This window comes from Nicotiana tabacum, chromosome 23 (genome assembly GCF_000715075.1).
Source record: "Nicotiana tabacum cultivar K326 chromosome 23, ASM71507v2, whole genome shotgun sequence".
NCBI classification, from domain to species: Eukaryota; Viridiplantae; Streptophyta; class Magnoliopsida; order Solanales; family Solanaceae; genus Nicotiana; species Nicotiana tabacum.
Genome location: NC_134102.1, coordinates 63311158 through 63337118, shown reverse-complemented (window position 1 = coordinate 63337118; position 25961 = coordinate 63311158). Strand labels below are relative to the sequence as shown.

Genomic DNA, 25961 nt, shown 5'->3' with positions numbered 1-25961 from the left:
AAAATCAAAATACTAAACTATTAAGAAAGCCTTAATCAACTACATTAAAAATGTAAGAAAGATTAATTTAAAAAACTCTAGTCATAACATTACATAATAGTGTACCGAGTGACGTAATTACTAAATTAGGTGACGGCACTAATCAACGTATCTAACTTTTATTGTAAATAAGATATATCTAGGTCTACTTATACATATATACGTACATATACACAAAAATTTCAGTGTCCACCATGGTTGTTTTGGGATGTTTAGATCTTGCCTCACGCAGAGACGAGTCCTAATTTTATAGCATTCTAACTATTGATTTGAAGATGTTTTGAGACATTTTATTTATTAGAGTGCTCTGCTGTTATTTACAAATTTCATTAATTTACAGAAGTCGGTACACAAAATACCTACCCTAATTAATTATTACACGTTGTAAACAAAACTACAAAGTTATTACTACCATAATTGCGTCTTTGTCCCTTATTACTCTCCGTTCCATAAGGGAAAAGAAAAATCCTCAACAAAAGAACAATGGAAATATTGATTAAAACGTATACAAGAAAAGGGCTGAGAAAATTAAAGGAAGCTACAAAAATTAGCATTTTTTTTTTTATTATATAGAAACTGAATGAAGTTTATATATATATATCCCCATTAAAACAAGGCAAGCTCTAAGTAATCTTCAAAAAATACCTCGCCAGAAGGAGTTATAAGCTTCATCATCAAGACCTTTTTCCCATGCATCTAAGAAACCATAACTGGGAGCATCAATATTCTGCTCAAATGGTGATTTCTCAAGTGTAGCAGGAAATAATGACGGAAGTGAATAATCTGAATCAACATTAGACACTTTACCAAATCCGTCCAAGGAATTCGAATTTGGAGAAGGCTCATCTATGTTACTTGCCACATTAGTAAGAATGTCATATGGTGAAACATTGTTGTATAATTGTTGCATGGGTAAGTTTTCTTGTAATGTTGGAAATGGAGGAGTGTTTAGGACTTGAATTATGTTTTGAAGGAGATGGATTTTGGCCATTTCAGTCAGTTCTGCTTGTAACCTAAGAGCAGATTCCAAAGGATTTATCAAATTAGAAAGACTAAGAAGCAGAGTGGGATCAGTTATTGGTTGATGTGTTACTGGATCAATTCCAGATTTGAGAAGCTTTTTCTTCAGATGGGTATTCCAGAAATTCTTGATTTCATTATCAGTCCTTACTGGAAGATGAGCTGCAATTCTTGACCATCTACAAGGAAATATATAATAATGTTAATGCAGAACAAAAAAAAAAGAAAAAGAAAATCTACTATAAAAAGGTTGATTTAATTTAGATAGACTGAGAATTTAAAGAATTTTCACATCTTACTTTTAGGTTACTAGTTGCACTTTTTATGGAAGTTATAGGTAATTATCTTTTACGTGTGATCTGTTAGTGCAAAGATTCTTTTACGCTTATTAGCGTAAAGAAGTTGAACTCTAAAAGGCACCAAAAATGAACTAAAAACATGAAGAAAGGAAACATGGAGTAATAATTGTTACCTGTTTCCAAGGACAGAATGAAAGTTGATGATCATCTGTTCTTCTTCCTCTGAGAAACCTCCTCTTTTAATATCAGGCCTTAGATAATTAGTCCACCTTAGTCTACAACTCTTCCCACACCTGTTTAAGCCTGCTCTTTTGGGGACCAATTGCCAATTTCCCTGACCATTTTCTTGAATATATTCCATTAGTTTTTCATCTTCTTCAGCTGTCCATTGCCCCTTCTTCAAATCTTTGTCTGATTTGCAGCATGGATATCTCCCCATTTTTCAAATGGAAGACTGAAAAAGTACAAAGTCAAAGAATTTTTTAAGGACTGAGAAGATTGGAAAATGTACAATTTTGAGAAATGTTGGAGAGAAATGTGATGGTTTTTATAATTGCATGGAAGTCAGTTTGTCAAGCACGAGGTCAACTGATTTCTTCAAATTATACAACATGCTCCAGGCAACACGGCAAAAGATATAGAGAGGTGGCCTAGCAGACCTTGTTTGGCTCATCAAATTGTATTAAACAAAGAATTAGGTAATAATGCTAGAGTCAATTTCAAAAACAGTAAGATTTTTGTCAACATATCTAAAACAAACGTGTTGATAAGCCACCAAGATAATTTCCTTGGATTCTAATTCTTTTTGGTTGATTATGTTTTACTCCATCCAAATTTTGAAGCACCATATAAGATAATTAAAAGGTTCAAAGGAGCGCAATATTTTGGCACGAAGCATAAGTTTTAAATCCTAAATTTATTTAGTCTCCTATTATCAAACACTAATTTTATGATCAAGGACCAATTTGAACCAATTTTCAGTCGAATTAAGTTGAAATCGCGAGAAGTAAAAATGAAGTGTCAAACATTTTAGGAGAGGGAGCATCTATTTTTTTGTTTTTCTTCTTTATCTAACTAATTACTTGGCTCGTTTATTTGCATCACAGAATTAAGTATGCTGCTCCAAGAAGTGGTGGTTGATTTCGGATCTTAGTTGCAGAAGTCAATCAGCACTATTTTTGTGCTTATGGTTACCCCACATTCCCAATTGCAAAAGAGAGAAATAAAAAGTCTCTGAGCATTATTAATTAATCATATGAAAATGACACATTTTATGTTCCCTCTCTTAAGCTGCATGACACTGGGTGATTTAGCTTCCTCTGTCTTTTCTGATCAATGTTTCCAAGTGCATGCTCGTTTAATTTAAAGTGATCAACAGGTACGACGTACACGTACTTTTTGGAGTTTTCTTGCAAAACAGACATTACGACCAAGCTTTAAGAGTTTAATTTTATACAGTGTTAAAAATTCAAATATTTTAAAAAGTAATGTTGATTCCCCAAATACACACATGCGTATATGTGGCTGTCAAGTAATAAAGTGATTCGAAAGTCGGATGTCGAACCCACATGACTTAGAATAATCGTTAATTAAGCTAACTAAAATCAATTACTGTCTAAGATAATCAAGAGTAATGGTTTTTTCTATTAATCTACTGTTGCGAAAATTAAACAAGTAATCAACTAAATTAATCAATAACGCAAAAGTTTATTGTCAGATTTTACTTAGAGGAGATGAAGATTCTAGGATTGTGATCGGTTTATAAATCCTATTGAGTTCGTAATTACACATATTAATCCGAACTATCTTTGGTTGCTAGTTGACCGGATCGTTTATATAGTTAGCATACTATTCATCTATCCACAATATATCAACCCTATATTCTTATGGTATTGAATCTGTCATGAACGAATATATTACGGCATTACACTAAGCAAGATTGTTAGGTATATCTATCCTAACCGCGAAATCTTTCTCCGAGCCACGGGTTCAGAAACAAGTGTTCTTTAATTCTCCTCTAATTTAAACATATCTTTTCCAAGCATAGAATAGATAGTATGTTGAATCAGTAGCTACAACAATTCACAAGTTAAAACTAGAATTAATGTGACGACCCGATAGGTCATTTTGAGTACTAGCCTTTATTTCTGTATTCCGAGACCTCTCATAGCTTCATTTGATGTTATATGACTTGCGTACGTGGTCCGTATTATTTTTCAAAAAAAATTTACATGAAATTTTAAAGAAAATGTGACTTTTGACTTTAAAAATAACTAGAATTGACTACGGTCAACATTCTTGGTAAACGACCCCGAATTGGTATTTTGACGATTTCGGTATGTTCGTATTATATTTTTGGACTTGTACGCATGTTGGGTTGGGGTCCCGGGAGACTCGAGGGCATTTCGGCGCATTATGTGAAAAGTTGAAAAAAATGAGTTTAACTTTGAAAAATCTTAAGTTTTATGATCGATTCGTGATTTTTTATGTTGTTTCGATGATTTGTGGTAACGAGCGAGTTTGCATGAAATTATTACACTTGTGTGAATGTTCGGATAGGAGCCTAGGGGGCTCGGATGAGTTTCAGATTGATTTCGAACCATTTTGGACTTGTTGAGTTGCTGGTTTTTCTGCTGGTGTAACAGTGCTTCGCGATCACGAAGCCACTATCCCGATCGCGAAGCCACTATCGCGATCGCAAAGGGGAATTTTGGGGTTGGGGCTAGATACACTATGTGAACGCGAGAGGTAGGTTGCTAACGCGAAGGCTTGGGGGGACTGTCCTTTGCGAACGCGCCAAACCCTACGCGAACGCGTAGGTTTGGGATGGCTGGGGAAGGAAGGTGGGGTTCTTTATCGCGAATGCGATCTACTGGTGTGAACGCGACAGGTGCTCTGCGAATGCGAAGAGCACCTCATGTTTAGCTAAATTAAAGATGAAAAACGGGATTTCATTATCTTTCATCATTTTTGAAACCTACAGCTCGGACTAGAGAGATGTTTGAAGAGATTTTCATCCCAACTTCATTGGTTAGTACTTTTCTACTAGTGTTGATGTATTTCCATAATTACCCATTGATTTTTAACCTTAAATTTAGTGATTTCAAAGTAGAAATTGAGAGCTTTGGGTAGAATTTAGGAAATTGGTAAAATTGAGATTTAGAACTCGAATTGAGGTCTGATTTCGAAATAAATTATATAATCGGACTCGGAGGTGAATGGGTAATCGAAATTTGGTCCGAATCTCGAATTTTGACCAAGCGTATCCGGGGTTGACTTTTATTGATTTATTTAATTTATTTATTTAAAGATTGAACCTTTTTTCACTCGTGGGTAGTTTTTAAAGCTTGTTTTGATTGTTTGAACTATATTTGGCTAGATTCAATTGGTTTGGAGGCTTATTTTAAAGGAAAATCCGTCATTGTTCATTGATTTGGTTGCGAAAAGAGGTAAGTGTCGTGGTTAATCTTGACATGAAGGAATTATGACTTGATTGGTATATTTGCTACTTGATTTATGCGTGGGGATGTCGTATATGCAAGGTGATGAGTGTATATACGTCATCATGTGTTAAGTATGTGGGACAGGCTACATAGTTGGTTGTCTTTCATTATTTCATGCCTTCATTTATTCCATATTACTACGTGTTAAATGTTTTAATTGCTACTTGCCCTTACTTGTTAAATTCATGCTTTTATTCGTTACATGCCTTAATTTGCTATATGTTTCCATGAATCTGTGTCTTTATTAATTGCCTTTACTTGCCTTATATTTTTTGTATGTTGTTAGATAGCCATTTTTATCTATTTTTACGTCTGTACTTGTTTAATTCCCTTACCGCGTTTCATTGTGAAATACGCCGTGGTTGGTTTTTGTTTTGTACATACATGTTATATATTTGGTATCGGGTTGCACGCCGCAACAGATATTGGTATTATTATTTGGGATCGGGTTGCACACCGCAACAGATATTGGTATTATTATTTGGAATCGGGTTGCACGCTACAACAGATATTGGTATTATTGTTTGAATTCGGGTTTCAAGCATGAATTATTTGTGTGTGTATATATATATATATATATATATTTATATATATATTTGGAGATCGGGTTGTGCGCTGCAACGAAGAAGACATGTTAAGACTATTTTTGGCTATTGTTTTTATATTCGGATTGTTACTGAGAAATTGAGCATAGATGTTATACGGGGCCCTCTGTTGTGTATTTATTGTTCTGGTTTATATGTCAAATGTTGTTTCCTCTATTTCTGTTGTTTTTACTATACTTGTACAAGTTTATAGTGGGTGCCTTGTTATAGCCTCGTCGGTACTTCCGTCGAGGTTAGGCTCGGCATTTAAAGAGCACATGAGGTTGGTTGTACTCATACTACACTTTTAAGCTTCTTGTGCAGATTCTGGTATTGGTCCCAGCAACAGTTAGTGGAGGCTCGCTCGGACTATCTTTACACGGAGACTTAAGGTAGAGCTGCACGGCGTTCGCAGACCTTAAAGTCCCTTTCTTATTTCCTTGTGTTGTTTATTTCATTCAAATAGTTGTATTTTCATTTCAGACATTGGTTGTAGTATTTTGTTTTAGGAGCTCATGTATTTGTGACACCTGATTCCGAGTTTTGTACTAGACAACGTATTGGGAATTATTATGTTTATTTTGACGTTCTACAGCTTTACTTTCTTAAATTAATCTACTTTTAAAATTGTAAAATGAGTATTGTGTATCTAATGTTGGCTTGCTTAACAAGTCAACGTTAGGCGCCATCACGGTCCTGTGGTTGGGATTTCCGGTCGTGATAATTAAGAAAATAACTACGAGATGATAATTCAAATTAATGAAGATGTAATTATAAAACGTCAATATTCATGACAACCACAACCCCAAAAAATAGAGTGCTTAGCCACTCATGTTCGTAGTAATAATTATCCAAGTATTTTACATAAATAAATTACAACAAAATGATGAAGGAATAAAGAACTCGATGCTTTTCGCCTCACAAATTGCTCCTCACGTTTGTATTGCCTCCAAAAAATGTTCAAGCCCTAAAAATTAGGTCTACGAACCCTTTTATACTTGTTAGGGGCTTGCAATACCGAAGCCTTTTCTATGTCAAAATAAGGAGAATTCGCGCGATTGGGCATTTTTCTGGGCAGCTGACTGCCAAAAGTTTTGAGATGCTTCCTTTTTCGTTTTTCTGGGTGCTTGGCCCTCACCCGGACACTCAAAAATGCACGTTATCCGTTTTCTTCCGGTTTAGCTCCAAACTCACATACATTCTTCCCAAATCACTTCCAATCGAATACTACATACATAAACACTAAAATTAGGCTCGAGCCGTCAATATTCATATTAAAGTTAACAAGAATAGGAGATATATAAAAACATGGATTTTTTCGCCAAACATCATCAACCCTTATTTATGCTTTTGCTCGTTCTCGAGCAACCTAAAACCTTTGTAATTCACAAATGCAACACAAGACATCATGTACAAAGGAGCATTTAGCAAATATGCATACTACACCTATGATCATGATTGATACCAATAATTAAGTCGTTGCATACATACTTTCTACACTTTCCAACTTCTACATGCCAAAGCATAATTGAGTTCATATAACCAAACAATCTGCTCATAACCACCTCAGCTCAAAGATCGACTTGTTGCTAATAAGCATTCTCAGCTTGCACACTCACCCCAATAAGAGAAGTTTCAATAAGTCACATATCCGTCATGAAATCATGTGCCCTCACCAATAGACAAAAGAGGATATAGTCCAAATATTTAAATCAAGATTTCAAATGTAGTTCAAGGACATCATGAACAAAAATAACTCACTCACTCTCACAAAGAAATTCATGTGCATCCCGAGGTCATACCGTAGGCTTACCCATAGTGTATGTGTCTACTAATCTAAGCTCGTGAAGTATAGGATCAATTAGGTCTTTACGAATTGTAATGTAGGCTAAGGAACGAGTAAAAAATATTTTGATTATAGTGACTAACCCTCCTAAGTACTTTAATACCCTACACCTAAATTTCAAGTGCACACTCTTCATGACTATTTCAATGCCTTGCCATAAAATTATACACAATTTGGCCATTTCTCTTTAAGAACATTTGTACATTCACTAGCTCGATTAAGAAGAATAGGAAGTATACTTTCTATTTTTGGTCTTTGTAGTTTTTTTTTGTTTTTTCTTTCACTTTTTTATTCAACATTCTCTATAAATTTAGTTTTTCTGGCTAATGATCTTTCAAAATATATGTGCACCTTTTGACCTTTATATGGTTCCATTGAAAAGCTACCCCAACTCTCATCTTACTCTTCTAGCGACTTAAGTGCTTTCAGAGCTACAAATTTAACAAAATTCAATTAAAAACAAAATGAGATTCAGCTTGTAATGTGAGTGTCAAATAAAAGGTTTATAGGCTCAAATGGGATAACTAAGGATAATTTTAGTTATGGTGGCATAACAACTCAATGGACAATGAAGGAATTTTCTATATTTTCTCCTAGACTCACAAGACTTAATTATTTTGCTTTGACTAACACACGGGATAAGTTTTAGACTAACATAAGATATCACAGAATATAATTAAGACCTCACGTCACACAATGCACGTGACCCATTCGGGACAGGTCCATTATAACTCTCAAGTTAAAGCGAGTAATTACAAGGTCAAGAAATATTACGTAATAAGCACTACATGAAAACAAGTCAATAAACCGAGAGAAGACGTCACAAACAAGCTATTCAATTTATTCACAACATTACTTTTCATCAAAATATGTTAGAAAGGTAATTTGCATGCCAAGACCTAACTACGCTAGTATCAAATAGGTCAAACGACACATCGAATCACTCAAGTTTTCTTCCTTCAATCCTATTCTTTAAAAAAAAAAAGTACCCGGTTGAAGTTACATCTCTTGAAAAAGAACCGTTGCTCAAAGAAAAACCAAGGAAAATTATTATCTACCTACGACTAACTAAAAATAAAGAAAATATTTTTGAATTTTTTGTTGGACCTTAATCCCTCAAAAAAAAATTTCAAGAGATCCATCGTCGGGAAGAGTTAAATTTTTTTCTGATGCTCTTGAATTTTGAATGTATTTGATTTTTTTCTTCAAATTAACACTACTAAAACTAATTCTACTATATACTACACTACTAATTCTACTAACTAAGTAAATAAAACTAAGAAGCTAAAAATTAAAGATAAAAAGTTAATGTTAATACTACTATACTATTATACTTTGACGAGAGTCCCCCACCCCATACTTAAAAGGTGCATTATCCCCAATGCACATAGAATAAACATCAAATAGAAAGATGGAACGAAGGAACTCCCTAGTTAATCTGACCCATTCGAGTCGTACTTTGAGCCGTATTCATCAGACTCCTCATCAGTAAGTCTGCGAGCCAGCCTCGAGCCATGAGACATAGATCCACTTGCAGTGATGTCTTCAGCAACGTCCTCAATAGCCAACGAGCCATTGACCTTCTCACCAGCCTCATCCTTGTCAAGAGACGGTGGATGTGTGTTACGGTCCTCAAAAGAGTATAGCGGGCTACCAGGTGGCAGTCCCATTAGCCACCTCGTTGACTCCAACAATGTACAGTCCTGGTGTAGGTTTTGTTTCTCTTCCTCTGTAACCCCCACCATTTGCAATATTAGGCTCATCATACAATACATTTGGCAATACAAATTGTCATCCCGCTCTTGACTAGCAGCAATGCTCAACTTGGGCCCATGCTCAATCTGCAATGCCGAAATATCTAGCAACTCTGTTGGCATATCACTACCTCATCGACCCCATCATAAGCAGGCACCTCCCTCCTGAGCATATACTTTCTCAACAAGTTACCATAGAAGAACCTCCTCGAATCTCACTAAAATCTAGTGTGGTTCATCTCATCGAGCATCAACTGACCAATGTTAACATGTTTTCCCATCATCAAGAAGTAAATCAAACAAACCCCCACTCTCATACACTATGAAGTATGCTCACCAGGCAAGATACAAGCCTGAACAAAGCTCTGCCACACCTTTACTGTCCTGCTAAAGTCAGTCCGATATAGCTCCTTCTGGGTATCATCGCAGAGTGAACGAGTCCACTTTACTATCGAGTCCATCCCACACAAAGTACGACGGATAGCTTGATAATCTGGACTACGGACGAACTTCTGAAAAGTTTTTGGATTATGATTCGGGAACCCAAGAAGTCGCATAAAGCTTCAGCATGAAAATTCACCCATACACCTCTTACATAGGTATCGGACTTGGCAAAGTTCCAATTGGCATATAATTCCTTCACCATTCTTAGATTCGCAGGCCTGAGAGATTCTAGAAACCGCTCCAACTTCAATTCCATCATTCGGGCTAGAACAACGGGAAAATTCTTCTCCAATATTGTGACATTGATGCCCACCTCAAAAATATACCGCTCGTATGGAACAAAGGAATGATACCATTTTTTAGCATCATCACTGTCCAATTGGGACGAGGCACCCGAGGTTGACTTTCAGAAGGCTCAGCCATTTACTTGCACTTTCTTGTTTTTCTTGAGGCAACTTTAGTTTGCTTACGTTTATTTGTGGATGGGGAAGTTGTAGAGGACCTTGCAGTTTCCTTTGCCTTGCTTTGACCTTCACGAGCCATTTTTGTACCTAAACCTGCAAATAAAGCATGCCTATTAGATATATCATTTAATAGCACCAAAATCCAAAAAGGTAGGATCGACACGACCCCACAGTTAATAGTCAAGCAATGCTTCATATTCAAGACCTCCCTGTAGCAACCAACACCATACGCATGCAGCTTACACTAATGTACACATATTACTATATATTTCTCTACACTGGGGGCTTGAAAATAATTTGATCATAGTATGATATGCCCCGAATCACTACTCAATTAAATATTCTACACTACGATTCTTCAAAAAACCAAAAAACAAACAAAGGACACAACACAGTTGTGATGACCCAAAAGGTCATGTTATGATTTAGAACTCGAATCTGCGCTCTTAAGCCTTAAAATCTCATTTTTACCCTCTATTTGTGTGCGCAGTCCGGGCAGGTTTTTGAAAAGCTTTTATGTTGAAAACTAATAAAAATAAGAATTTTTACCTTAAAAGTTTATTTTAGTTAACTTTGGTCAATATTTTGGTAAACGGGCCTAGATCCATATTTTGACAGTCCCGGTGGGTCCGTATCGAAATATGGGACCTGGGCGTATGTCCGAAATCGAATTCGGAGGTCCCTAACTCAAGTTATGAATTTTTTATTAAAATTAAAAGTCTGAAAATAATTATTTTTAAGAATTGATTGATGTTTGGTATTGTTAGTACCGGATTCGTATTTTGGTTCCGGAGCCCGGTACATGTTCATTATGATATTTAAGATTTGTCTGTGAAATTTAGTGAGAAACGGGGGTGGTTTGACATGATTTGGACGTCCAGTTGAGAAAATAGAAATTTTAAAGTGCTCTTGAGAATTTCATTCGGTTTGACATGACTCGCGAACGCGATGCACACTGTCGCCAGTGCATAAAACAGAATCAAACACGGATTTAAGCCATTTCTTCAATATTTTTCAAGAACCAAACGGGTAGAGGCGATTTTCAAGAGTCATTTCTTTCCCCAAAGTGTTGGTAAGTGATTCTAAACCATTTTCTTTCAATTATCCATTACATTCCTTGAATTATCAACCAAAAATCTAGAGTTTTCATGGTAGAGTTAGGGGTTAGGGTAGAAACTAGGAATTTTGGAAATTTGGGGATTTAGACCTTGATTTGAGGTCAGATTCCAAAACTAATTACATATTCGGGCTCGGCGGTTAATGGGTAAAAAGATTTTTCTCCGAACCTCGGGTTTTGACCAAGCTGGCCCGGGGTCGATTTTTTGACTTTTTGGATGAAAAACTTGGAAAATTTAATTTATGCAATATAATTGATTCCTTTAGCAATATTTGATATTATTGAGTCACTTTTGAATAGATACGAGTGGTTTGGAGGTGAATTCCAAAGAAAAAGCTGTGATTGAGAATAAGTGGCCTTCAGAGCGAGGTAAGTGTTGTGTCTAACCCTGACTTGAGGGAATTAGGAACGTTAGATTACTTGATAAGTGAAATTCATGTGCGCGGCGTATATGTGAGGTGACAAGTACTTATGCGCCGCCAAATTTACCTGTTTTTCCATGTTTCTCTGTTTTTCTTATATTGTTTTTCTTCCTATGTCAAATTGCTACGTGTTATGCTAGTATTGTCCAATTTATCGTCCTTATCATGTTTACATATTTTCTAGTTATAATTGAGTTTTTATTTCAAAGTTGAGATTGATATTATGGAACCAAATATTGAAGTAAGGTTTGTACTTGTTATTCTGTCTCCCTGTTGTTATTTATGCATTGCATTATGGTAAGGGAGAGTGTTAATGCACGAAGGGTGATGCCGTGCCATATTGTGAGTGTTAATGCACAAAGGGTGATGCCGTGCCATATTGTGAGTATTAATGCACGAAGGGTGATGCCGTGCCATGAAACGAGAGTAAAAGCACGAAGGGTGATGTCGTGCCGTTTCTATTAATTTTATGGTGAGATTGAGAGTAGAAGCACGAAGTATGATGCCGTGCATTTTTCCTTACAGTATTCACTGTTCCTGTTGATTCATGGTATATTGACTGCTCTGGTGATCATTCTGTTGTAGTTCTTTATCTTGTATTCCCCTCAGTATGTTTTCCCTCCCGACATTTCCTGTTAAGTTTCTTCATTCCTGTTATTTGCGTATACACTGTTAAATTATACAGGTTGATTTGTAGGTGCCTTGCCTTAGCCTCGTCACTACTTCGTCGAGGTTAGGCTCGACACTTACCAGTACATGGGGTCGGTTGTACTGATGCTACACTCTGCACTTTCTGTGCAGATTTTGATACCGACTCAGGTTGATCGATATTTGCTACTGGTCCGCTGTTCGGAGACTCAAGGTAGATCTGTTGGCGTTCACAGACCTTGAAGTCCCCTTCTATCTTTTATGTCCTACTGTTTTCTTTCATTCAGACAGTTGTATTTCTTTCAGACTATTACTTGTAGTAATTTCTAGAATGCTCGTGAATGATGACTCCAGATCCGGGTAATAGTAATTAATATAGTTTTATGATATTTCACACTTATTATATTTTATTTTAGTTAATTATTGTTATTCATTGAATCGAAATAAGGAATTGGTTTAATGATTCTCTAACGTTAGCTTGCCTGGCAAGTGAAATGTTAGGCGCCATCACGGTCCCGTCAGTGGAAAATTTCGGGTGGTGATGGTTGATATCAGAGCACTGGGTTGCCTAGGTCTCACAATTCACAAGCAAGATTAGTAGAGTCTGGAGGATCGGTACGGAGACGTCTGTGCTTATCTTCTAGTGGTTATGAAGTTTAGGAACAATCTTCACTTCTATTCTTTTATGTCGTGCGATTTTGCTTTCTCAATACTGATTGAACTCTTCTACTCTTATTCTCTCACAGATGGTGAGAACACGTATCGCTTCCTCAGCTGAGCAGCAGCCAGAGCCTCCAGTGACAGCTCCTATGCAGGTCAGAGGTCGAGGCCGAGGCCGTGCTAGAGGCCGAGGAAGGGGCAGGGCTCAGCCTAGGGCCCCAGCAGCAGCCCTAGTGGTGGAGCCTCAGATAGAGATTGACGAGGAGGTTCCAGCCCAGACTGTTCCTGTCGGACCAGCTCAGGTTCCGGAGGGGTTCATTGCTACCCCAGTACTTCAGGATGCTTTGGTCCGTTTGGTGGGCCTTATGGAGAGTGTGGCCCAGACTGGTGCATTTCCCATGCACCAGCAGTCTCTCAGGCTGAAGGAGGAGCCCAGACTCCTACCACTCCCACTCTGGAGCAGATAGCTCCCCAGTATCAGGCTCCAGCAGCTCAGCCAGTCAGATTAGTTCGGCCGGCTATTGCGGCACAGGTCGGAGATGGGCCACCTATGTCTTCTAAGGCTTTATGGAGATTGGACAGGTTTACCAAGCTCTTTCCTGTTCACTTCAGTGGTGCTCCTTTAGAGGACCCCCAGGAGTATCTTGACAACTGTCACGAGGTTCTACGGAACATGGGTATAGTGGAGACCAATGGGGTCGATTTTGCTGCATTTTAGATGACTGGTTCCGCCAAGAAATGGTAGAGAGATTACTTGTTGACCAGACCAGCTGGGTCGCCTACTCTTACTTGGGACCAGTTCTCTTAGCTCTTCATAGAGAAGTTTCTGCCTATCACATTGAGAGAGGAACGTCACCGTCAGTTTGAGCGTCTCCAGCAGGGCAGTATGACTGTTACTCAATATGAGACCCGTTTTGTGGATTTGGCCCGTCATGCCATTCTTCTGCTTCCCACCAAGAGAGAGAGGGTGAGGATGTTTATTGATGGACTTGCTTAGCCTATCAGATTGCAGATGGCTAAGGAGAATGGGAGTGAGATTTCTTTTCAGGCGGCTGCTAATGTCACCAGACGAGTCGAGATGGTTCTTACTCAGGGAGGTCAGGGGTCTGACAAGAGGCCTCGTCATTCTGGTGAGTTCAGCGGTGCCTCATCTAGAGGCAGGAGTACTTTTGGTAGAGGCCATCCTCCCAGGCCGTTTCATTCAGTGCTCCAGGCATCCCACAGTGCCTCAGGTGGTCTTGGCCCTCAGATGCATTATTCCGACCAGCTAGCCTACAGTGCACCACCAGCTCCTATTAGTGCACATCCACTCCAGAGTTATCAGTGTGGTTATTCAGGTCGACAGGGTCAGCAGTCACAACAGCCGAGGTTATGTTATACTTGTGGTGATCCGAGGCACATTGCTAGATTTTGTCCTTGGGCAACGGGCAGCTCACAGCATCAGAGTTCTCGTGCCATGGTTTCGACACCAGTTTCTGCACCACCTGCTCAGCCAGCCAGGGGCAGGGGTCAGGCAGCTAGACAGTTAGAGGTGGAGGTTAGGACGTTAGAGGTGGAGACCAGCCAGCTAGAGGCAATCCTAGGGACGTAGTTCAGGGTGGTGGGGCCCAACCCCGATGTTATGCTTTCCCTGCCAGGCCTGAGGCTGAGTCATCTAACGCTGTTATCATAGGTACTGTTTCAGTTTGCAGTAGAGATGCTTCAGTTCTATTTGATCCGGGATCTACTTACTCTTATGTGTCTTCCTATTTGGTTGTGCCTCGTGATTCTTTGAGTGCTCCTGTGTATGTGTACACACCAGTGGGAGATGCTATTGTTGTTGATCGTGTTTATCGTTCGTGTGTGATCACCATTGGGAGTCTTGAGACTCGTGTAGATCTTCTACTTCTCGACATGGTTGATTTTGATGTCATACTGGGTATGGATTGGCTGTCATCTTATCATGCTATATTAGATTGTCACGCCAAGATGGTGACCTTAGCCTTGCAAAGGTTGCCTCGATTAGAGTGGAGAGGGAATCTCTGCCCATTCTGCCAGTAGGGTTATCTCTTATGTGAAGGATCGGCATATGGTCGAGAAGGGGTGTCTAGCTTATTTGGCTTATGTCCGCGATTCTAGTGCGGAGGTTCCTTCAATAGATTCGGTGCTGGTTGTTCGTGAGTTTCTAGAGGTGTTTCCTGCAGACCTCCGGGCACTCAACCTATTTCCATTCCGCCATATCGCATGGCCCTGCCAGAGTTAGAAAGAATTGAAGGAGCAGTTGCAAGATTTGCTGGATAAGGGCTTCATTAGACCTAGTGTCTCACCCTGGGGTGCACCTGTGTTGTTTGTGAAGAAGAAAGATGGATCAATGAGGATGTGTATAGATTATCGGCAGTTAAACAAAGTCACCATCTAGAACAAATATCCATTGCCGAGGATTTATGATTTATTTGATCAGCTTCAGGGTGCCAAGGTGTTTTCAAAGATTGATTTGAGATCTGGCTACCATCAGTTGAGGATTAGGGCATCTGATGTTCCTAAGACAGCTTTTCGGACTCGGTATAGGCATTATGATTTTCTAGTAATGTCATTTGGGCTGACAAATGCCCCAACAGCATTCATGGATTTGATGAACCGGGTGTTCAAACCCTACTTAGATTCCTTTGTGGTTATGTTTATTGATGATATCTTGATCTACTCCCACAGTCGAGAGGAGCATGAGCAGTACCTTCGGATCGTTCTTCAGACTCTGACAGACAGCCAGTTATATGCTAAATTCTCAAAATGCGAGTTTTGGTTGAGGTTAGTTTCTTTCTTGGGTCACGTGGTATCAACAGAGGGTATTCAGGTGGATTCTAAGAAGATTGAGGCAGTCCAGAACTGGCCTAGACCCACATTAGCTATAGAGATCTGTAGTTTCCTGGGTTTGGCAGGCTATTACCATCGATTTGTGGAGGGGTTTTCATCCATAGCAGCCCCATTGACCAGATTAACCCAGAAGGGTACCCCGTTCAGGTGGTTAGACGAGTGTGAAGCGAGCTTTCAGAAGCTCAAGACAGCTTTGACTACGGCACCGGTATTGGTGTTACCCACAGGTTCAGGATCTTATACAGTATATTGTGACGCATCTCGTATTGGTCTGGGTGCGGTATTGATGCATGGTGGCAAGGTTATTGCATATGCTTCACGACAGCTGAAGGTTCACGAGAAGAATTACCCTGTTCATGATCTAGAGCTGGCAACCATTGTTCACGCGCTGAAAATTTGGAGGCACTATCTTTACGGCGTGCCATATGAGGTATTCACTGATCATCGGAGCTTGCAGTATTTATTCAAGCGGAAGGAACTCAATTTGAGGCAGAGGAGGTGGCTGGAGCTATTGAAAGACTATGATATCACTATATTGTATCATCCCAGGAAGGCCAATGTGGTGGCCGATGCTTTGAGTAGAAAGTCAGTCAGTATGGGTAGCCTTGCATATATTCCAGTTGGTGAGAGACCGCTTGCATTGGATGTTCAGGCCTTGGCTAACCAGTTCGTGAGGTTAGATGTTTCTGAGCCCAGCTATGTTCTAGCTTGTACAGTTGCTCGGTCTTCTTTATTTGAGCGCATCAGAGATCGGCAGGATGACGATCCTCATTTACTTGTCCTTAGAGACACAGTGCGGTACAGTGGTGCCAAGCAGGTTACAGTTGGAGATGACAGAGTTTTGAGGATGCAGGGTCGTATTTGTGTGCCTAATGTGGATGGACTTCGTGAGTTAATCCTTGAGGAGTTCCATAGTTCCCGATATTCTATTCATCCAGGCGCCGCCAAGATGTATCAGGACTTGAGGCAGCATTATTGGTGGAGGCGAATGAAGAAGGACATATTTGCCTATGTAGCTCGGTGCCTAAATTGCCAGCAGGTAAAGTGTGAGCATTAGAGACCTGGTGGTTTACTTCAGAGGTTAGATATTCCTAAGTGGAAGTGGGAGCGTATCACTATGGACTTTGTTGTTGGACTCCCACGGAATCAGAGGAAGTTCGAGGCAGTTTAGGTCATTGTGGACAGGCTGACTAAGTCAGCGCATTTCATTTCTGTGGCAGTTACCTATTCCTCGGAGCGGTTAGCAGAGATTTATATTCGTGAGATCGTCCGTCTTCACGGTGTGCCCGTGTCTATCATTTCTGATCGAGGTATGCAGTTTACCTCTTACTTTTGGAGGGCAGTACAGCGTGAGTTAGGTACGCGGGTTGAGTTGAGCACAACATTCCATCCTCAAACGGATGGGCAGTTTGAGCGTACTATTCAGATCTTGGAGGATATGCTCCGCGCTTGTGTTATAGACTTCGGAGGATCGTGGGATCAGTTCTTGCCCCTTGTAGAGTTCGCTTACAACAACAACTACCAGTCGAGCATTCAGGTGGCTCCCTATGAGGCATTATATGATAGGCGGTGTCGGTCGCCGGTTGGGTGGTTCGAGCCGGGAGAGGCTCGATTGTTGGGCACAGACTAGGTACAGGATGCCTTGGATAAGGTCAAGATTATTCAGGATCGACTTCGCGCAGCTCAGTCCAGGCAGAAGAGTTATGCCGACTGTAGAGTTCGTTATGTTGCATTCATGGTCGGAGAGAAAGTGTTACTTCGGGTATCACCCATGAAGGGTGTAACGAAGTTCGGAAAGAAGGGCAAGTTGAGCCCTAGGTATATCAGACCTTTTGAGCTTCTTGAGAGAGTAGGAGAGGTGGCTTACAGGCTTGCGTTACCACCTAGTTTAGCAGCTGTTCATCCGGTATTCCATGTGTCCATGCTTCGAAAGTATCACGGCGATCCGTCCCATGTGTTAGATTTCAGCTCTGTCCAATTGGACAAGGATTTTACTTACGAGGAGGAGCCGGTGGCAATTCTAGTCCGGCAAGTTCGCCAGTTGAGGTCAAAGAGTTACCCTTCAGTTCGAGTGCAGTGGAGAGGTCAGCCTATTGAGGCAGCTACTTGGGAGTCCGGGTCCGATATGCGGAGTAGATATCCCCACCTTTTCACCAGCCCAGGTATTTTTCTATGTCCGTTGGAGGGCGAACGCTTGTTTTAGAGGTGGAGATTGTGATGACCCAAAAGGTCATCTTATGATTTAGAACTCGAATCTGCGCTCTTAAGACTTAAAAATCTCATTTTTACCCTCCTCGATTTGCGTGCGCAGTCCGGGCAGGTTTTCAGAAAGCTTTTATGTTGAAAACTAATGAAAATAAAAAGTTTTGCCTTAAAAGTTAATTTTAGTTGACTTCAGTCAACATTTTTGGTAAATGGGCCCGGATCCGTGTTTTGACGGTCCCGGTGGGTCCGTATCGAATTATGGGACCTGGGTGTATGCCCGGAATCTAATTCGAAGGTCCCTTGCTCATGTTATGAATTTTTGATGAAAATTAAAAGTCTAAAAATTAATTATTTTTAAGAATTGATTGATGTTTGGCATTGTTAGTACCGGGTCCGTATTTTGCTTCCGGAGCCTGGTACAGTTTCATTATTATATTTAAGACTTATTTGTGAAATTTGGTGAGAAACGGAGTTGGTTTGACGTGATTCGGACGTCCAGTTGAGTAAATAGAAATTTTAAAGTGTTCTTGAGAATTGCATTCGATTTGGTGCTAAATTCGGTGTTCTAGGTGTTATTTTGGCGATTTGATCGCGCGAGCAAGTTCATATGATGTTTTTAGACTTGTGTGCATGTGTTGGTTTGGAGCCCCGAGGGCTCGGGTGGGTTTCGGATAGGCCAGAGGATTTTTTGGACTTGGAAAAAATCTGGTTTTCTGCATATTCTGGTGTCTGTCATATCCTTCTTCGCGTTAGCGAAGGTCCTCTCGCGAACTCGAAGAGTAACCTGATGAGGCTGGGACTTCTTCTTCTTCACGAACGCGAAGGCTTGGTCGCGAACGCGAAATAATGGGGGACTTACCCTTCGCGAACGCAAAGCATGTGGGGACCTGGGGGGTTGGTCGTTCCTTCATAGCGAACGCGAGCCATGTCTCGCGAACGCGAAGGCCAGGGGGGAGTAACCATCGCGAACGCGAGCTGGGTCTCGCGAACACGAAGGCTTGGCAGTCTGAACCCTTCGCGAACGCGACAGTGGCCTAGCGAACACGATGCACAATGTCGCCCAGCACTTAACAGAACTTAAAACAGGATTTTTGCCAAAAAACTCATTTTTCTCAAAAACCAAACGGTGAGGGGCGATTTTTCAAGAGTCATTCCTTCCCCAAATTGTTGGTAAGTGATTCTAAACTATTTTCTTTCAATTACCCATTACATTCCTTGAATTATCAACCAAAAATCTAGAGTTTTCATGGTAGAGTTAGGGGTTAAGGTAGAAACTAGGAATTTCGGAAATTTTGGGATTTAGACCTCGATTTGAGGTCGGATTCCAAAACTAATTACATATTCGGGCTCGGGGGTGAATGGGTAAAAGGATTTTTGTCCGAACCTCGGGTTTTGACCAAGCGGGCCCGGGGTCGATTTTTCGAGTTTTTGGAGGAAAAATTTAGGAAATTTAATTTATGCAATATAATTGATTCCTTTAGCAATATTTGATATTATTGAGTCATTTTTGAATAGATACGAGTGGTTTGGAGGTGAATTCCAAAGAAAAAGCTGTGATTGAGAATTAAGTGGCCTTCGGAGCGAGGTAAGTGTTGTGGGAATTAGGAACCTTAGATTACTTGCTAAGCGAAATTCATATGAGCGGCGTATATGTGAGGTGACGAGTACTTATGCGCCACCAAATTTACCTGTTTTTCCATGTTTCTCTGTTTTTCTTATATTGTTTTTTTTTCTATGTCAAATTGCTACGTGTTATGCTAGTATTGTTCAATTTATCGTTCTTATCATGTTTACAGATTTTCTAGTTATAATTGAGTTTTTATTTCAAAGTTGAGATTGATATTATGGAACCAAATATTGAAGTAAGGTTTGTACTTGTTATTCTGTCTCCCTATTGTTATTTATGCATTGCATTATGGTAAGGGAGAGTGTTAATGCACGAAGGGTGATGCCGTGCCATATTGTGAGTGTTAATGCACGAAGGGTGATGTCGTGCCATATTGTGAGTGTTAATGCACGAAGGGTGATGCCGTGCCATGATATGAGAGTAAAAGCACGAAGGGTGATGCCGTGCCGTTTCTATTAATTTTATGGTGAGATTGAGAGTAAAAGCACGAAGGGTGATGCCGTGCATTTTTCCTTACTGTATTCACTATTCCTGTTGATTCATGGTATATTGACTGCTCCGATGATCATTTTGTTGTAGTTCTTTATCTTGTATTCCCCTCAGTATGTTTCTCCTCCCGACATTTCCTGTTTAGTTCTTCATTCCTATTATTCGTGTATGAACTGTTAAATTGTACAGGTTGATTTGTAGGTGCCTTGCCTTAGCCTCGTCACTACTTCGTCGAGGTTAGACTCGACACTTACCAGTACATGGGGTCAGTTGTACTGATGCTGCACTCTGTACTTTCTGTGTAGATTTTGATACCGGCTCAGGTTAATCGAGATTTGCTACTGGTCCGCTGTCCGGAGACTCAAGGTAGATCTGTCGGCGATCACAGATCTTGAAGTCCCCTTCTATCTTTTGTGTCCTATTGTTTTCTTTCATTCAGACAGTTGTATTTCTTTCAGACTATTACTTATATTAAATTCTAAAATACTCGTGAATGGTGACTCCAGATCTGGGTGGTAGTAATTAATACAGTTTTATGATATTCCACACTTATTTATATTTTATTTTAGTTAATTTTTGTTATTTATTGAATGGAAATAAAAAATTGGTTTAATGATTCTCTAATGTTGGCTTGCCTGGCAAGTGAAATGTTAGGCGCCATCACGGTCCCGTCGGTGAGAAATTTCGGGTCGTGACAACAGTATAATTGCAAGTAGGTAGGCAATCCCCTGCGACCTTCGCGTATGACTCATGCACGCGCGCGCACGACTGTCATGCGACATAGTTCAAGGAGTGGATTTCGTGTGGTGAGGTGAAACATAACCTTGGGGTGCTGCGAAATCATTTCTTATCACCCCACACTTATTCCTAAGCACCAAGGAACAACACTCGGCTACTCAAGACTTCATCGACAAGCAAATTCGTCTGTCAAACAATTTATCGAATAATTGGTGTGCATGAGTTTTTCTCAATATATTCAAACAAGTTGGCATGTGTTTCACCCTTCGAATTTAACGAGGTTGTGGGTTTTATAGTTTTCCACATCGTATTCAAGAGATACATAAGAATTTCATATCGAATTATCATATAATTTCACATATAAACTCACTTATAACCTTGACCTTATGGGAAGATAGGGGAAGGGAATAGTAGACAGAGCAGGTGGTGTGTGGTGGTATAAGAAGGATAAGGGGAAGGGAAATATAAAGAAAATGAAAAGAGATAGAGGAGGGGATTTACCTGTGCGCTGAAGAGGAGGAGCAGAAGTGAGCGAGAGAGAGCGTGACAGAGAGAGAACAGAGGGACCAGAGAAGTGAGATTTAATTTTTGGGGTCTTAGGGTATTTTCTTAATTTAGAGGGATTTGGTATTTTTGATTAGAGAACTGTATTGGGTGGGAACAATTATAGGTCAAATTAGTGAGAGGGAATTGGGGTTGGATCGGTGCGATTAACGGGTTAAAAGAGGAAGGGGTACTTACCGAGGCCTGGCAGTTTTGGGGGTCGCTTAGCGCCAGAAAAAACGCCAAAGGCAGCCCCCAATTTTTTTCCTCGGATCTTTCATATTTTCCTAAGCGCCTAGCATCCAACCGGACGACGATTTCTCCAGGCTGAAAATTTTCAGCTTTTTCTCGTGCAGTGCTGCGCCTTTGACCCCTTACCTTTGCACACTCTTTTCACATGCCCATGACACTTTACCACTTATAATTACACGACACTAAAAGCTACAAAATTATTAAAACACTATTCTAACAAGAATGAAAAAAATGAATAATCAGTTGGGTTGTCTCCCAGCAAACGCCCGATTTAACATCGCAGCATGACTCAGGCTCTCGTCTATTCATTGGAAAGTATCACCTTTGACTTTTAATGATAAAAGTCACCTCTATATTAGTGTTTTACTCTTTGTCCATTCACTAAGAAGGTCCTTTCACCATCTAGGACTCGCAACTCTATTGCACCATGTAAAGTGACTCTCACTACCTCAAACGGGCCCGACCATCTCGAGTTGAGCTTCCCCGAAAAGAGTCTCAATCTCGAGTTGAATAAGAGCACCAATTGACCCAGTTCAAACTCACGATTTTGAATATGCTTATCATGCCAACGCTTGATTTTCTCTTTGTACAACATATATTATATCCAACATTTTCACATGTCAAAGTGTGTCATAAAGTAATCAAAATAATCTTGGAGATCAAGAATATACTCAAGTTCATGAGTGTATAAAACCATTCATAGCACATGTTGGAGGGTTTAGAAGTTAAGCAAATAGAAGCAAATAAATTTCGTCAAAAGTCGACAATTTGGGAATATTATAACCTGTACTTTTAGGGTGAGACTGGGTGATTAACATAATAATATGGTAATTTTATGAGGTATGTTAGTCGTATGATATTTGTGTGATAGGTTTTGAAGTCAAACGAGTTATGAAATAAAAGTCGATAAAAGTTACCGCAAGTTACGCTCATAATTTTACTGAAAGTTTAGGTCTAATATTTCTGAGAATTTATCTCAATGTACTGGGATTTACGAGATGATCCATCCTCCAAATTAATTGCCTACGAGTCTAGTTTTCAATGCATTAAACCATTCGTCAATACGATGTCAGAGTTGAGAGATATTCGCATTTTTGTGAGACTGCGCAAGTAGCTCCCTTTGGGACCCACAAAGTCTGTTGAGGATTATCTTGATATATAAAGTTATGGACTTCATCTCCAAGCCTTATTTTTTTACCCAAATAAGACTTAAAACCACAGAAAGGATACTTATATGTGGTAGATTGATAGTTAAAGTTCATCTATGTAAATGCAAGTAACGAGTATTGTGAGTAATCAGTAAGATGCAAAATGTTTATAAGCTAGAGGTGAAGTGCACGTAATGGAATGAGAAAAAGAGTATGGATTGCAATAATTATGGTGTTTAACATCTATAATGATATGATATAAAATTACAAGATTCTTACAAAGGTAATTACATTATTTTCGAGCCCGGAACTGATTAATATGGATAGATAGGGTTAAAAAGGTAACGTATGATACTCAATGAGATATAACATGATAGAAGCAGCAAAGCCGAACAACAAGGACATGATAGGAAAGTATCTCGAGAAACCCTACAGTTAAAGGGTTAGGCGACAGAGATATATGAGACGATCACAAATAAGATTACCTAAGGCAGGAGGAATTAGAAATGGAAGAATATCACGAGAAGCTTTAGAACAAAACATAAGGAAGAATGTTAATGAAGGACTACTGAAAAGCCAAATGGAACACGGCAAGTAAAGACAAGGGAACTCTGAAGAGAAATGGTGACTACAAGACCCGAAGGCAAATTTGAATCTTGTGACAGCAAGTCGTGTAATTCTAAGAACATACCTCACTAACTGACTGGACTAGCAAATTACTTAAAGGACAAGTTCTCGTAAGCCTGAATTAATGGGGGAATCGCCTTAAATCACTGGTAAGAAAATGAAGTAACTCTTTATATCGAACTTATCAGAGGTGGATATTTTAAAGATGTAATGGTACCAACGTTAACAAGTACATTAAGGAAAGTTCTATACTTGGAGAGTTTCAATGGAACTTAGTAGAGTTATAATCATAAAAGTAAGTGATTTCATATAGAAAGAACAAGTAACAAGGTGGGGGCGACCGTGGTGAGTTAATCAAAGTTAGAGTTTTCACAAGGAAGCCTCATACTACAAGATATATAAGTCTAGGGTATCAACTAGACATATATCATCTCATACATCCTGACAACACGGGAATTGCCTTAAGAGAAGGAGTATATATATTAGAAAGTATTAAGTCGCCAAGAAAGAAGAACCATAATAGGATGTGAGGGTAGCAATTAGACCTATAAAAGAAGAGAATCCAAAAATGTTAGTTTTAAGTTACGCCTCGGGGAAGGGGAGGGGGGGGGGGGAGATCGACGTAGTAGAACGTATAAACAGAAGTGATATCCACTTGATGAGTAAAAAAAGGGATCATACTGCGAGCAAGCAAGCAAGGGAAGGATGCGTGATGATCTAGGAGGAGCACGTAAATACGGAGGATGAATTAATTAGAAGAAAACTGAGGGAAGGAAATTAAAATAAATCCTTTACTTAAATAAACAAGTACGGACCCAAGGCAACTGTTATGATTGCGGAATAAGGATGAACGAACAAAGTAAAGTAGAAGCAAGCCAAAAAGATACATAGTTATAACTGGGCCAAGAACGATGGAAGTGTCGACAAGGTAACAAAATGGCATTTAAATTCGATTTCGCGATAGCAAACCTACAACCTATGTAGAGTACATTTGTCTGATAAAGCACAAAACCAGAGAGTGAAGTGAGCTCTAACCCGAGACTATAGAACTTGGGATACGGAGGAGAATACAAGTGGCGTTACTAGTAAGGACGTGAGGAATAACCACGAAAGGTGGACTAGAGAGGTCAACGAGGACACATCAAGGAGTTGAACTGTTAGTTATCACCCATCGGGCATGTTTGTCAAAGAATTGAAAGCAAGGATGATGTTGCAGATTATACACGTAAGGAAAACCTAAGACATTAGAGCTAAGGCAGATGGAGCATACAACGAGTAGTAAAAAAAAGACCGCTTGACCAAGTGGACGGAGGAAAACTAGAGGAATTATGGCCCTTTCTGAATAGTACCACCATAATGTGAGCACCTCACACATAGAGAACAACCACATAGCGAATACGCCAGGATATTTAAAACAAGGGAAAATCTACTATTTAAATGGAGAAATACACCATCGTGATGATTGCGGTGACGTAAACCGCCCTAAAGTTATAAACAAGTATCCTTCAGCATTAGAATAATAATTAAATCGTGGGTGATACCCATAAATTGCAACAAAAGACAGAAGAGACCAAGTTAAATTAAGTTTTTGACTAAATTATAGAACAATGAGAGAGACATTACGAATTGAGACCAAAGGAGATCCGATCCAATAAAGAAGAAAATAGTGACAAGAAGGGCCAAGAAGCCATGAGAGTTATATGGATGATATATGACATTGGAAATCCAAGGAAGGACTTAACGGTATTGACAGTCTACTAGTAACCGTAAGACATAAGCGTGAGGAGGATAGGGGTGATAAGAGCTACGAAGGAAAAAGGATTGCGGCCAATGAATCCATATGAACGTATGTGGTGACAAATAACCTTCGAGAGTTAAAACCAGGAAAGATGCGCGGTATTAACCTTGTAAAAAAAAGGGAACTTGCAAAGAATCACTTACCATGGCGGTACTAGTTCCAATATCTCGACAACCACTATTAAGAGCTTGACGCGGACATAAGTGACACAATTCAAGGGGCCTTTAGAATTTAAGCTAAGGATGTAATGCCAAAATACTGACAGCTTTGTATTGATAAATATTTTGCCAAATATTCAACGACAAGAATTAAGGAGGCATAAACCTCAGTTATTAATTGATGAGCACATGAACATTAGCTAAACCAAAAGAAAAGATAAGACTATGTTGAACATATGAATATACCTGAAAGACCAATCGTTCAAGGGCATGACACATAAGAAGTTCAACCATAAGAGAAAGATCGACTACGAAGATAAGAAATCCCCAAGTTAAACCTTGATAAAAGTTATAAAGGACTCGAACACTGAGGAAATTACAAGATAAAAGAAGCAGAATCAACTCTATAAGATAATAGTTGCCTATAAAGATTCCTTGACATGCGAATACAAGCTCGTATAGCCCTATAAGAAACACCGGGTAGTATGAATGGTTACATTTTTGTAGTGAAATCTATGACTTAACCCTCGTACTTTTTTAAATTTGAGGACGAATGTCCTTGGGAAGAGGGGATGTTACATCCCACATTTTCACACGTCAAAGTGTGTCATGAAGTAGTCGACATAAGATTGGAGATCAGGACTATTGTCAAGTTCATGAGTGTATAAAACCATGCAAAGCACATCTTGGAGGGCTTAGAAGTTAAACGAATAGAAGAAAATAAGT

The 25961-nt window shown here is 39.5% G+C and overlaps 1 protein-coding gene and 1 long non-coding RNA gene across 2 annotated transcripts; both read right to left on the bottom strand.

Annotated features, from left to right (window-relative positions):
* Positions 1-211: 211 nt before the first annotated feature.
* LOC107821007 (transcription factor MYB92-like) lies at positions 212-1919 on the bottom strand. Its single transcript, XM_016647398.2, has 2 exons — positions 1532-1919; positions 212-1238 (listed from the first exon to the last, which is right to left on the bottom strand). The coding sequence occupies exons 1-2, from the start codon at positions 1795-1797 to the stop codon at positions 674-676; spliced, it is 831 nt and encodes a 276-aa protein (XP_016502884.1). The 5' UTR covers positions 1798-1919; the 3' UTR covers positions 212-673.
* Positions 1920-8436: 6517 nt separating this feature from the next.
* Positions 8437-21640, bottom strand: LOC142177523 (uncharacterized). Its single transcript, XR_012706019.1, has 2 exons — positions 21211-21640; positions 8437-10046 (listed from the first exon to the last, which is right to left on the bottom strand). It is a non-coding gene; the product is annotated as an uncharacterized LOC142177523 (long non-coding RNA).
* Positions 21641-25961: the final 4321 nt, after the last annotated feature.

What these genes read in the sequence shown, in the direction of transcription:
- LOC107821007 (XM_016647398.2), bottom strand. Translation starts at nt 1,797, where the DNA reads ATGGGGAGATATCCATGCTGCAAATCAGACAAAGATTTGAAGAAGGGG. An exon ending in CATTCTGTCCTTGGAAACAG is followed by an intron (nt 1,239 to 1,531) that starts GTAACAATTATT and finishes ATTTCCTTGTAG; the next exon opens with ATGGTCAAGAATTGCAGCTC.